The sequence below is a fragment of the Ascaphus truei genome, chromosome 4 (assembly GCF_040206685.1).
Source record: "Ascaphus truei isolate aAscTru1 chromosome 4, aAscTru1.hap1, whole genome shotgun sequence".
NCBI classification, from domain to species: Eukaryota; Metazoa; Chordata; class Amphibia; order Anura; family Ascaphidae; genus Ascaphus; species Ascaphus truei.
Genome location: NC_134486.1, coordinates 31,005,861 through 31,018,449, shown reverse-complemented (window position 1 = coordinate 31,018,449; position 12,589 = coordinate 31,005,861). Strand labels below are relative to the sequence as shown.

Genomic DNA, 12,589 nt, shown 5'->3' with positions numbered 1-12,589 from the left:
TACAGTGCCTATATATATATATATATATATATATATATATATAGATATAATCGAATAAAATGGTCTTTTAGTTTAACTCTTTGGCCAAAGCCCTTGAGCCCCTCCAAGGCAGACCTTATTTTCCCTGAGGTTAATGCGTATCCACAAAGCTAATGTATATGCATGTAGTATAGGCTTAACATCATATTACTGTAGTGTAATGTTAAGTGTGTCAGCATTACTCCCAGTCAGATCGTGAAAAGGGCTTAGGAGGAGGAGGAGGAGGAGGAGAGAGAGTCCTTATACAGCAGTGACAATTTACACATTAAATACATTAAATTACATTGCAATACATTAAATTTGCAGGCACAGCACGTCCCTGCCAAGAAAATGCTATAATCTGACTTTGGTGCATAAAGCACAGGGAAACAAAGTGATTTAGACCAATGTCACAAGGAGAGCTGACCCTGGGATTCAAACCAGTTTCAAAGTCAATGACCTTCCCACTGAGGCTACCTAACAGACTCTGCTGCTAGTGGCTAAACTTTGTATTAGTTCCACTTTGGGGGAGAGCCTCCTTTGCCAGGGGGCATGTCCCTGTCACATGCCTACCTTCACCTGCTATCAGGATGTGGAAGTTGAAGCATGACAAGTGGGAAATCATTCCTATTGGTGGCCATATTGTTTCCCCAGTAGGGAGCACCAGCACTGGTGGGTACACCGGTTATAATCCCAGCGATTTAGCTCCGTTGGTCCCATGGTTCCAATTATGTAAAATAATTAAATAGAAGAAAAAAATCTCAGATGAAATTGCTGCTTTAATGTTATAATATTTACAGAGAGCTTCCTAAATGTTTTATTGTTACTGTCTTTTGCACCCTCATTGTACTGTTCTATGGAGTATTTTGGTGCCATATAAATACATGATAATAGTAACATAATATATATATGCTTTTGCATTTATATGAATGAGCCTCATTACTCTCTTGTTTCGTGACAGTCTTCTACAGAATATCACATCTTTAACCGCAGAGTCAGGAAGATATGAGAAGCCTGTCCTGCCTACTGGAGACATGGGTAAAACTATATCATTTTGTATTTAAGATCATTTTGAACACCCAAATCATTGACAATTGAATCTTCTTTATAAAAGGTGATACCACGGTGACTAAGCAATTGTCTTTTCTAATAACGCTGTCAAGAGGGACCCGGCAATAAAAAGGTGCAATTCCCCTTAGCTCATATAAACAATGTTGTGTAAAGTACTGTACCTAATGCAGTTGGCTTCCTCAAATAAATGTAATCCTGCTTAAAGAAGTGTTGCCGTGTTTTTGGCGGGGGGAGGGAGGAAGTGAGAGTTTTTCTTTTCAATGGGGGGTGTTCATCAATCAAGTATTTTCCCTACTTTTACCCCACTCTCTCTGATACGAACAAAGATAAAGGGGGGAAGAGGAAGACTTGACCTATGCAAGCTCTTGTTGAACACCAGGGCATTACACAATTAGTAGTGGCCAAAGGAAGTCAAACTGCACCCATGTCCAGGCTTAACCTTGCTTAAAAAATGTACTTCTAGGTGTCTATTATTTTTTTTCAAAGGCGCCGAAGATGTAACACCTTAAACAGGTCACTACCATTGGTTCAATTGTGCCTTATGAGAAGTGAACTTGTTAAAATGCAATCCCAGTTAGGACTATATGGAACTAATAGTAGTTTGGATTACTACTGTATCGGTATATTTAAATTATTCTGACAATATGAAACGCTCCGTTAAAATAAGGGGAACAGCAAATACTTTTATTTATTTTTTTTAAATAATTATACACAAGATGTTAAAATAAATAATTACATGTAAACACCCTGTATTTAATGAAGTGATAATTAGTGTAAAGCGCTAGTTATAACATATAAAAAGTGATCAATGCCAAGCGATATATAATGTGCCCATATGAAAATCATTCGGTGTCCAATAACAAAAGACATGTCCATGAGCTGCCTAAAAAGTCGACTGATTTTCTAGGGAAATCAGAGACTGTTGGACTGGAGATAATCTACTCTTATGGTGCTAGACAATTGATATATCACAAACTTGATGTGTGATTTCAAACCCGACAGGGGCTGGTATCCTTAAAACTGTGTTCTGCTGTGTGAAACTCCTCTGTGGAACGTAAGGCTAAGGCCCCGGTCACGCCGCTGTAACGCGCGCCCACGATATTGGCGGCGCGTTCAGCCGATTCCCCGGTCTGCAGCTCACTGCAGGAGGAGAGACCGGGGGGGGCGTGACGGGGGCGCGGCCATGATGTCACCCGGCAGGTTCGCCCTCATTGGCTGAACCGCCGGGGGGCGTGCCTAATCGCTCGACGCGAGTCCTGCTCTCAATTCTATTGAGAGCAGGAGCAGCTCTCGCCTGAGCAGCGTCCGCCACAGCGGACGCTGTAGTAGGCAGCGGGGGCAAGGCCTAATGTGGTCACACATGCAGAGAAATAGTGCAAACATAGTGTATTAGCCCAATTAATTCAGCATTTACTGTACATTGCGTAATGGTGTCCAATGTTGGGAATGTTTGCGTGAAATAGAATATCCCTGGTATAAACCAGAAATTGACTTGGAGAACACAATTAAAAATATTGAATAAAAACTGATTAAAAACAAATAGTGTGAAAAAGGTTTAAAAAAAAACAAACAAAAAAACAGATGTGATATACAGTTGTGTGAAAAAGAAAGTACACCCTCTTTGAATTCTATGGTTTTACATATCAGGACATAATAACAATCATCTGTTCCTTAGCAGGTCTAGAAATTAGGTAAATACAACCTCAGACACATGACATATTACACCGTGTCATGATTTATTTAACAAAAATAAAGCCAAAATGGAGAAGCCTTGTGTGAAAAACTAAGTATACCTTATGATCCAATAGCTTGTAGAACCACCTTTAGCAGCAATAACTTGAAGTAATCGTTTTCTGTATGACTTTATCAGTCTCTCACATCGTTGTGGAGGAATTTTGGCCCACTCTTCTTTACAAATTTGCTTCAGTTCATTGAGGTTTGCGGGCATTTGTTTATTCACAGCTCTCTTAAGGTCCCACCACAGCATTTCAATCGGGTTGAGGTCTGGACTTTGACTGGGCCATTGAAACACCTTGATTCTTTTCTTTTTCAGCCATTCTGTTGTAGATTTGTTGGTGTGCTTGGGATCATTGTCCTTTTGCATGACCCAATTTCGGCCAAGCTTTAGCTGTCGGACAGATGGCCTCACATTTGACTCTAGAATACTTTGGTATACAGAGGAGTTCATGGTTGACTCAATGTCTGCAAGGTTCCCAGGTCCTGTGGCTGCAAAACAAGCCCAAATCATCACCCCTCCACCACCGTGCTTGACAGTTGGTATGAGGTGTTTGTGCTGATATGCCGTGTTTGGTTTTCACCAAACGTGGCGCTGTGCATTATTGCCAAACATCTCCACTTTGGTCTAGTCTGTCCAAAGGACATTGTTCCAGAAGTCTTGTGGTTTGTTCAGATGCAACTTTGCAAACCTAAGCCGTGCTGCCATGTTCTTTTTAGAGAGAAGAGGCTTTCTCCTGGCAACCCTTTCAAACAAACCATACTTGTTCAGTCTTTTTCTAATTGTACTGTCATGAATTTTAACATTTAACATGCTAACTGTTAAATGGGAAAGGTATACAGGGATATACGTACCAAATAAATATACATGGGAAGGATGTTGATCCAGGGATTAAGCCGATTGCCAATTCTTGGAGTCAGGAAAGAATTAATTTTTCCCCTTAATGGGGTTTTTTGTTTGCCTTCCTCTGGATCAATAAGTAAGTATAGATATAGAATAAAGTATCTGTTGTCTAAATTTAGCATAGGTTGAACTTGATGGACGTACGTCTTTTTTCAACCTCATCTACTATGTAACTATGTAACTGAGGCCTGTAGAGTCTGAGATGTAACTCTTGTTTTGTATGCAATTTCTCTGAGCATTGCACGGTCTGATCTTGGGGTGAATTTGCTCGGACGTCCACTCCTGGGAAGATTGGCAACTGTCTTGAATGTTTTCCACTTTTGAATAATCTTTCTCACTGTAGAATGATGGACTTTAAATTGTTTGGAAATGGCCTTATAACCCTTCCCAGATTGATGGGCAGCAACAATTGCTTCTCTAAGATCATTGCTGATGTCTTTCCTCTTTGGCATTGTGTTAACACACACCTGAATGCTCCAGACCAGCAAACTGCGAAAACTTCTGATTTTATAGAGTTGGTCACACTTGCTGATGATCAATTAATCAAGGGCATTTGATTAGCAGCACCTGTCTGCTACTTAGCATCTTAATTCCTATGGAAGTAGTAAGGGTGTACTTAGTTTTTCACACATAGCTTCTCCATTTTGGCTTTATTTTTGTTAAATAAATCATGACACGGTGTAATATGTCAAGTGTTGTTGTTCATCTGAGGTTGTATTTACCTAATTTTAAGCCCTGCTAAGGAACAGATGATTGTTATTATGTACTGATATGTAAAACCATAGAATTCAAAGAGGGTGTACTTTCTTTTTCACACAACTGTATGCTGAATTATCCTTTTCTTGACATCAATGACAATGAGCTCCACGTCGGGTTTGAATTAGCACATCAAGTTTGTGATGTATCAATTGTCTAGCGCCATAAAAGTTGTTTTTTTTCTTCTTCACTCTGTATTTAATTCATATCATTATCTGTATCCAAATAGATGAATCGCTTATTGGAATGGATGTTGCTGGACTGACATCTGACAGTCAACGTGTCCCCAGAACAAAGAAATTAATAGTTGCCACAGTGCAGTTAGGGGCACATACGTGCGCCTCCAGAATCCAGAGCCAAATCCTGAATAAGTTAACGAGAAAAGGTCGAGATAATTTTGCCGCTCCTAAATTTAAAAGGGTAAGAGTAGTAGAAGATAAAATCTTTTGAAGTATTTGTTGAGAGCGTGAAATAATTACTCCGGGGGGGGTATTTATTAAACTGCGATAGCGCTGATCAGGCACTCTCGCAGGAAAACTCCCATTAAACCTAAGGAATTATTATTATTCTGCGTTTGTAGATTTCTTTAGGGAGTCTCCTCTAAGTATGACATTTCGTGCACTGGAGATTTACCCGTGCAACACACACACTCTACATATGTTTCAACTCCTCGACAAATTATTTTTAAAGCAGCCATACTGCACCGACACACTTTATTCGAGCAAATACCCGGTATGTACCTGGCAGATACCTGGAATGCGCCGCTCCTCACCTCTGACAAGCCCCGTTGCGTTTGCCTTCCCAGCCTGGGTTCATGCCTGGCTGACGGGCGGCTGATCTGTTAAATGATAATGATTAGGATTTAATAGGCTGCAATGCTTCGCGTGTCTACCAGATGGCATAAATTTATGAATTGTAATGCAGTATATATATATATACTGTGCAGTATTGCAGCCAGAGGGAATAAAATGCTTCAATCCCTGCCTGGAAAATAACTCAATGCACTCGGGCAGAAAACAGTCACAAACCTCAATACACCCGGGTATACCCGAATTCGTGGGACTAGCCGAGCTCGAATAAAGTGTGTCGCCAGTGTACTACTTTCCCTCCCTTTGTTTCTTATTTGTATATGCAAAGCATGTGTACATTCTTACCTAAGCTGCCAATCGTTTGATGCTCCTGTTATAAACCTGTAACAATCCTGATTGTCTCCCTAACATAATGGCCGCCTTTCAGTTTCACTCAAGCCTTCAGTCAGTGTACTGTATCGCAGCAGCTATAATGTATCCTTATATTACCAAGGTAACATTATCTATTGTTACAGTTTGCAGCTCAAATTGCTTGGAACATTGGCAACAAATTATCCCAAACAGGAAAGTGTTGCAAAGATCTTGCACTGTTGGGAGATGGGCTAAAACCTGCCATAGAAATCAAAGGATGCTTTCAAACTCATTAAAATGGCATAAAGAGTTAAATAAACTAAATAATAAACAGTTACTATTATCTAACACTACAAAACTGATTTATTTAAAAAAAACCATAAGATTTTGCTGGTTTAAGGGAAAAAAATACTTTAAAGCAAATTTCGCCCACATTGCAGTCTGCAGTGGTAACATATTCTCTGCTTTGTGTTGCGAATTATTTGTTAACATCATTACATCGGAAGTTCCGCAATATCAGTGTCACACTTACATTAGCCTCATGTTCTTGTCTCTGTCTCTCTTCTTTTCATTAATATGTGATCCTATATGTCATTAATATTTAATGTTACTTTTCTGTTCATCCAAGGTGGCTGTGTTTATTGATGACCTGAATATGCCAATTCCAGAACAATATGGGGCCCAGCCGCCACTTGAGTTGCTTCGGCAGTTTTTAGAGATGGGCGGATTTTATGACACCAAGACACTTACCTGGAAGGTATATTACGAGCTGCGACAAAATAACCGCTTTGTGCCAACAGTTTTCCTTTGATGCATAGAGCTAATAGAGGAGTTGGTAGCTGGATTTGATTATAATATCATAACTATGATTCGTAATATATTAACAAAGCAACTCTTCCCTTAATTATTCCAGTGAACAATTCCCATTAACCAAATCACTTTTTGACACATGCAGAGTTAAGGTGACGGAAAGGGTCATAACTTTTGTAATTGATACTTGCTCCATGCTTCTATGGATGCATGCCAAAATGCCCACTTGTGACCCCAAATTTCCTAAAATCTCTCCAACAAACTGGAGGAAGCAGCAATCGAGTCGTTTTTAGAGAACTGAACTATAGCTTGTTTCCCACCATTCAATTTATATTGAGACCATTTTCACAGGTGAAACCACATGCAGACAAAGTGTTGTAATGTTTTGCCAAACTTGCCAAGTTTGTTTGCAGACTCATGTTTCTTTCTAAATGTAGTCAAATGAACAGTGATATGCTGCACACCATTAGTCAAAAAACAAAACAGTATTACCGGTGCTGCTGGTTCAAAGGGATACCTGCCACAAATATCCAAGCTTGAACTGTGAAAAGGAAAGATTCAGCGCTCCACGGATTTGCAAAAGTATCACATTTATTGCGCCATACACAACGACCGTTTCAACCTTAGTAGGTCTTTTTCAAGTGAAAAGCCTTTCCACTTGAAAAAGACCTACTAAGGTTGAAACGGTCGTTGTGTATGGCGCAACAAATGTGATACTTTTGCAAATCCGTGGAGCGCTGGATCTTTCATCTTTCTAAATGTAGCCATATGATAAATTAGCTATTGATTTCTTCATTAAAAATGCCAAAAGTTATTATTAGTTCATATATGTTTTGCTTTGAAAAGCAGTAGTGACTAGTTCAGCCTCCATTAACTCTCTCTTACATGATATTGTTAAAACAACAGTGTTTTTTCGGGGGGAGGGGAGTTGGGGGAGAATTCTTCATATTTCATTTTTCAGTGCATACACTATGTTTTTAAACGTACTGGCTCCTATTCAATATGCTAGTAAGCCGTCTTCCCCTTGCTAGGAAATTTTCCAGCTCCACTCAAGTAAATGTAGCTGAAATCGTTCTATATATAATGTCACGGGAGACCAGGACAATTACACCCGGGGATCAGTACACTAGACAGAACTGCAGAGTTGAACCAAAGTGAATTTATTGGAAAAAGTTTCCACAAACTTCCAGTACATAAAACACACACACAAACTCACCCAACTGGGATAACTGGGGATCAACCTAAAGTCCTAGGTGTGGAGACCTCCATCTGGAAGCTTACCCCAATACATCGTTACCAGCTTGCTCCGCTGTCCTCTGTTGTATGGTCAGCACTGCCTTGCTCTCCACTAGCCAGCAGTTTTAAATTCCCCACCGTTGTTTCTCTCCAAACAGCTCAAGCCGAGCTGCGTCCACCGGATGCTCCAGAGCCCTTCACTGGGTCTCCTTCGGCTGACTCCCTGCAAGCGCTTTCTTTACAGGGGCTCTGCCAGTCCCCTGTCAGCACACAGCCTTTACAAAGGCTATTGGGTCCAGAATAACTCAGTTGTGGCTGGGGAGAAGGAGTATTTACTGCATACCCCTGTCCCACTCAGGGAAGATGCCAGCCAGTCTGGGAAGGAACAATAGTCCTGGTCTTTGCACACGGCCCCAGACCCAGTTGATGAGATTACTGGGGTTGAATGTTGGCCAGGAAGCCCCAAAATTGCATGCCCAAATATGGGCAATATGGCGGCTTGAAGCGGCAACGACGGCGTGATATGATGCTATGATCACCAACCTTCTATGCTGTTATCCCATTGGGATCTTGTAAGCCTTCATTTTTATTGTTTTGGCTAAATCGTGTTACTTTTTACCATTGGCTCCGTGTGTGTCTCTCTCTTTTGAGATTGCACCTCCTCCTATTAGCTCCAACCTGTGGCCTTATACCTTAGTCTGATACCTCTCAGCCTTATAAGTGTACACTTGGGAGCTTCATTTGTGTCATATTGAAACAGTATTGCACTATGTAGTTTATTTCTCTTTAAGAGGTACCATCGTTCCCCTGGTTCTTCTTCTGTGTCATAGTCCACAGAATGTAGACAGGCACAGGCAGGGCCGCCAAAAGCGGGGGAGAAAGGGTTAATTAGATAAATTTGAAAAAAAGTTTTTTAAAAATGGCGGCGATTCCCCCGCGATCCCGGCGCGCATGCGCAGGTCCCGCTCCCCCCCCCCCCCCGCTCCCAACATGGGATGGAGGGGGAAGTACCAGCTCACCCCGCGGCCTGCTTCCCCTCGCTTCCCCCGCGGCCAGATTCCCGCGCTCCCCCGCGGCCAGATTCCCGCGCTGCCTCCGAGCCCACCTCCCGTGCCCCCCCCCCCCCGTGCCCACCTCCCGAGCCCCCAAGCCCACCTCCCCTCCTGGGGATATCGGGGGCAGGAGGGGAAAGAGTCCGGCGGCAAGCTGCACCCACCTGGTCAAGGTAAGACACTGTCACACACTGTCACTGTCACCCAGTCACTGTCACCCACCCAGTCACAGTCTCACTGTCACCCAGTCACCCAGTCACTGTCACCCAGTCAGTCTCCCACCCAGTCACTATCACCCACCTAGTCACTGTCACCCAGTCAAGTCACTGTCACCCACCCAGTCACTGTCTCCCACCCACCCAGTCACTGTCACCCACCTGGTCACAGTCACCCAGTCACCCAGTCACTGTCACCCAGTCAGTCTCCCACCCACCGTCACTATCACCCACCTAGTCACTGTCACCCAGTCACTGTCAACCACCCAGTCACTGTCTCCCACCAACCCAGTCACTGTCTCCCACCAACCCAGTCACTGTCTCCCACCAACCCAGTCACTGTCTCCCACCCACCGTCACTATCACCCACCTAGTCACTGTCACCCAGTCACTGTCACCCACCCAGTCACTGTCTCCCACCAACCCAGTCACTGTCTCCCACCAACCCAGTCACTGTCTCCCACCAACCCAGTCACTGTCTCCCACCCACCCAGTCACTGTCTCCCACCCAGTCACTGTCACCCACCCAGTCACTGTCTCCCACCCACCCAGTCACTGTTTCCCACACACCCAGTCAGTGTCTCCCACCCACCCAGTCAGTGTCTCCCACCCACCCAGTCAGTGTCTCCCACCCACCCAGTCACTGTCTCCCACCCACCCAGTCACTGTCTCCCACCCACCCAGTCACTGTCTCCCACCCAGTCACTGTCTCCCACCCAGTCACTGTCTCCCACCCAGTCACTGTCTCCCACCCAGTCACTGTCTCCCACCCAGTCACTGTCTCCCACCCAGTCACTGTCTCCCACCCAGTCACTGTCTCCCACCCAGTCACTGTCTCCCACCCAGTCAGTCACTGTCTTCCACCCACCCAGTCACTGTCTTCCACCCACCCAGTCACTGTCTCCCACCCAGTCACTGTCTCCCACCCAGTCACTGTCTCCCACCCAGTCACTGTCTCCCACCCAGTCACTGCCACCCACCCAGTCACTGTCTCCCACCCAGTCACTGTCTCCCACCCAGTCACTGTCTCCCACCCAGTCACTGTCTCCCACCCAGTCACTGTCTCCCACCCAGTCACTGTCTCCCACCCAGTCAGTGTCTCCCACCCACCCACTGTCTCCCACCCAGTCACTGTCTCCCACCCACCCAGTCACTGTCTCCCACCCACCCAGTCACTGTCTCCCACCCAGTCACTGTCTCCCACCCAGTCACTGTCTCCCACCCAGTCACTGTCTCCCTGTCACCCAGTCACTGTCACCCACCCAGTCACTGTCTCCCACCCAGTCAGTGTCTTCCACCCACCCAGTCACTGTCTCCCACCCACCCAGTCACTGTCTCCCACCCACCCAGTCAGTGTCTCCCACCCACCCAGTCACAGTCTCCCACCCACCCACCCAGTCACTGTCTCCCACCCACCCAGTCACTGTCTCCCACCCACCCAGTCACTGTTTCCCACCCAGTCAGTGTCTCCTACCCAGTCAGTGTCTCCCACCCAGTCAGTCACTGTCTCCCACCCACCCAGTCACTGTCTCCCACCCTCCCAGTCACTGTCTCCCACCCACCCAGTCACTGTCTCCCACCCACCCAGTCACTGTCTCCCACCCACCCAGTCACTGTCTCCCACCCACCAAGTCACTGTCTCCCACCCAGTCACTGTCTCCCAAAGTCACTGTCACCCACCCACCCACCCAGTCACTGTCACCCACCCACCCACTCAGTCACTGTCACCCACCCACCCAGTCACTGTCTCCCACCCACCCAGTCACTGTCTCCCACCCAGTCACGGTCTCCCACCCAGTCAGTGTCTCCCACCCACCCAGTCACTGTCTCCCACTCACCCAGTCACTGTCACCCACCCTCCCAGTCAGTGTCTCCCACCCAGTCACTGTCTCCCACCCACCCAGTCACTGTCTCCCACCCACCCAGTCACTGTCTCCCACTCACCCAGTCAGTGTCTCCCACCCACCCAGTCACTGTCATGCAAGTCACTGTCAAAAGTCACTGTCATCCACCCAGTCACTGTTATCCACCCACCCATCCAGTCACTGTCATCCACCCACCCAGTCACTGTCATTCACCCACCCACCCAGTCACTGTCATTCACCCACCCACCCAGTCACTGTCTCCCAGTCACAGAGTCACTGTCTCCCACCCACCCAGTCACTGTCTCCCAGTCACCAAGTCACTGTCTCCCACCCACTGTCTCCCATTCACCCACCCACCCACCATCATTCACCCACCCACCATCATTCACCCACCCACCCACCATCAACATTGACCCACCAACTGTCATTCACCCACCCACCCACCCACTGTCTTTCACCCACCCACTGTCATTCACCCACCCACCGTCATTCACCCACCCACCGTCATTCACCCACCCATTGTCATTCACCCACCCACCCATCGTCCTTCAAACCTCATTCACCCACCCACCCACCATCATTCACCCACCCACCGTCATTCACACACCCACCATCATTCACCCACCCATCGTCATTCACCCAACTGTCACAGGACAATACCCATACAATCCCCTTTCACAGGCATACAATACAGATACAGCCCCAGGGCTTACAGCTCTCTTGCAGAGCAAGTCAACTCACTCAGGTGGTCGACCTCTCCCTGATTCCTCAACAATGGTCCTAATCCCATCACAGTATCCAGGCCTACAATACCAAACTCTGATGTGATTACAGCTCCTTTTGCAAGAGAGAGTTAACCCCTGCAGGACCATCATCTTGAACAGAGCTGTCCATCACTGTTTTACACACTTTAAGAATAATATATATAGGATGTGGACAATAAACTGTACATACATAAATACATCATATAATTGACAGGTATGGTGTAGAGGTAGAGAATTGGCACTAGCATATGAAAGGTCCTGGCTGTGTATTATATAAAATGTATTCATGTTCAATTCCCACCTTGTGTGTTTGTGTGTGTCCGTTACCAATATAGCAGTGAATGTTTAAAAAAAAAAAAATGGAGCTGTTTTTAAATCGGGAGCCACACTCAAACCGTGTTATTAGCGGATCCGCGTTGTAGCAGATCACCCTAGAACGGGGTTGAGCTGTACAGTATTTATATCCCAATCAATGGGAAGACCGTTTCACAACTTATTGAATATGGGAAACTGATTGTTCCCCACAGAATGTTCAGGATGTCTCTTTGCTTGCTGCTTGTGTGCCTCCTGGCGGTGGGAGAAATGAAATCAGTCCACGTCTGCTCAAACACTTCTGCATGATCGTACTTCCTCATCCTTCGGTTCAGTCGCTACAACATATTTTTCAGGTAATCACACAGTGAAAATGAGGAATGGATAGGAACTGTGCAGAAACTGATCTAAAATGTTGTAACTGTGGGACTGGGTTGGTGGTTCATGCACATATTGGCATTTTGGGATGATAGAGCTACTGAGTGAGTGGCAAAATTGTGCTGAGTTGGTGACGGAGAGTAAATAATACACAGCCACTGTGCGAAGCAGAACGTACTGTACTCGTATTGAACAGTATACTGTATGAAGTTTAGAAAGCTCACGTTCAAACTACATCTACTGTATGAACAACGTTCATGTTGGCCCTTGAAAACGTATTGTTCACTACAAATATAATTGTAAGTAATGTGTGA

General features: G+C 45.4%; 1 protein-coding gene across 3 annotated transcripts in view; it reads left to right on the top strand.

Moving 5' to 3' along the window:
• The window catches only part of DNAH14 (dynein axonemal heavy chain 14), a 368,675-nt gene that overhangs the window by 225,703 nt on the left and 130,383 nt on the right, over positions 1-12,589 (top strand). For all 3 annotated transcript variants that reach the window (XM_075595506.1, XM_075595507.1, XM_075595505.1), the window contains exons 48-51: positions 980-1,056; positions 4,713-4,903; positions 6,272-6,400; positions 12,113-12,253. In XM_075595506.1, coding sequence (XP_075451621.1) covers positions 980-1,056; positions 4,713-4,903; positions 6,272-6,400; positions 12,113-12,253 — 538 coding nt within the window. The remainder of the gene's footprint in view (positions 1-979; positions 1,057-4,712; positions 4,904-6,271; positions 6,401-12,112; positions 12,254-12,589) is intronic.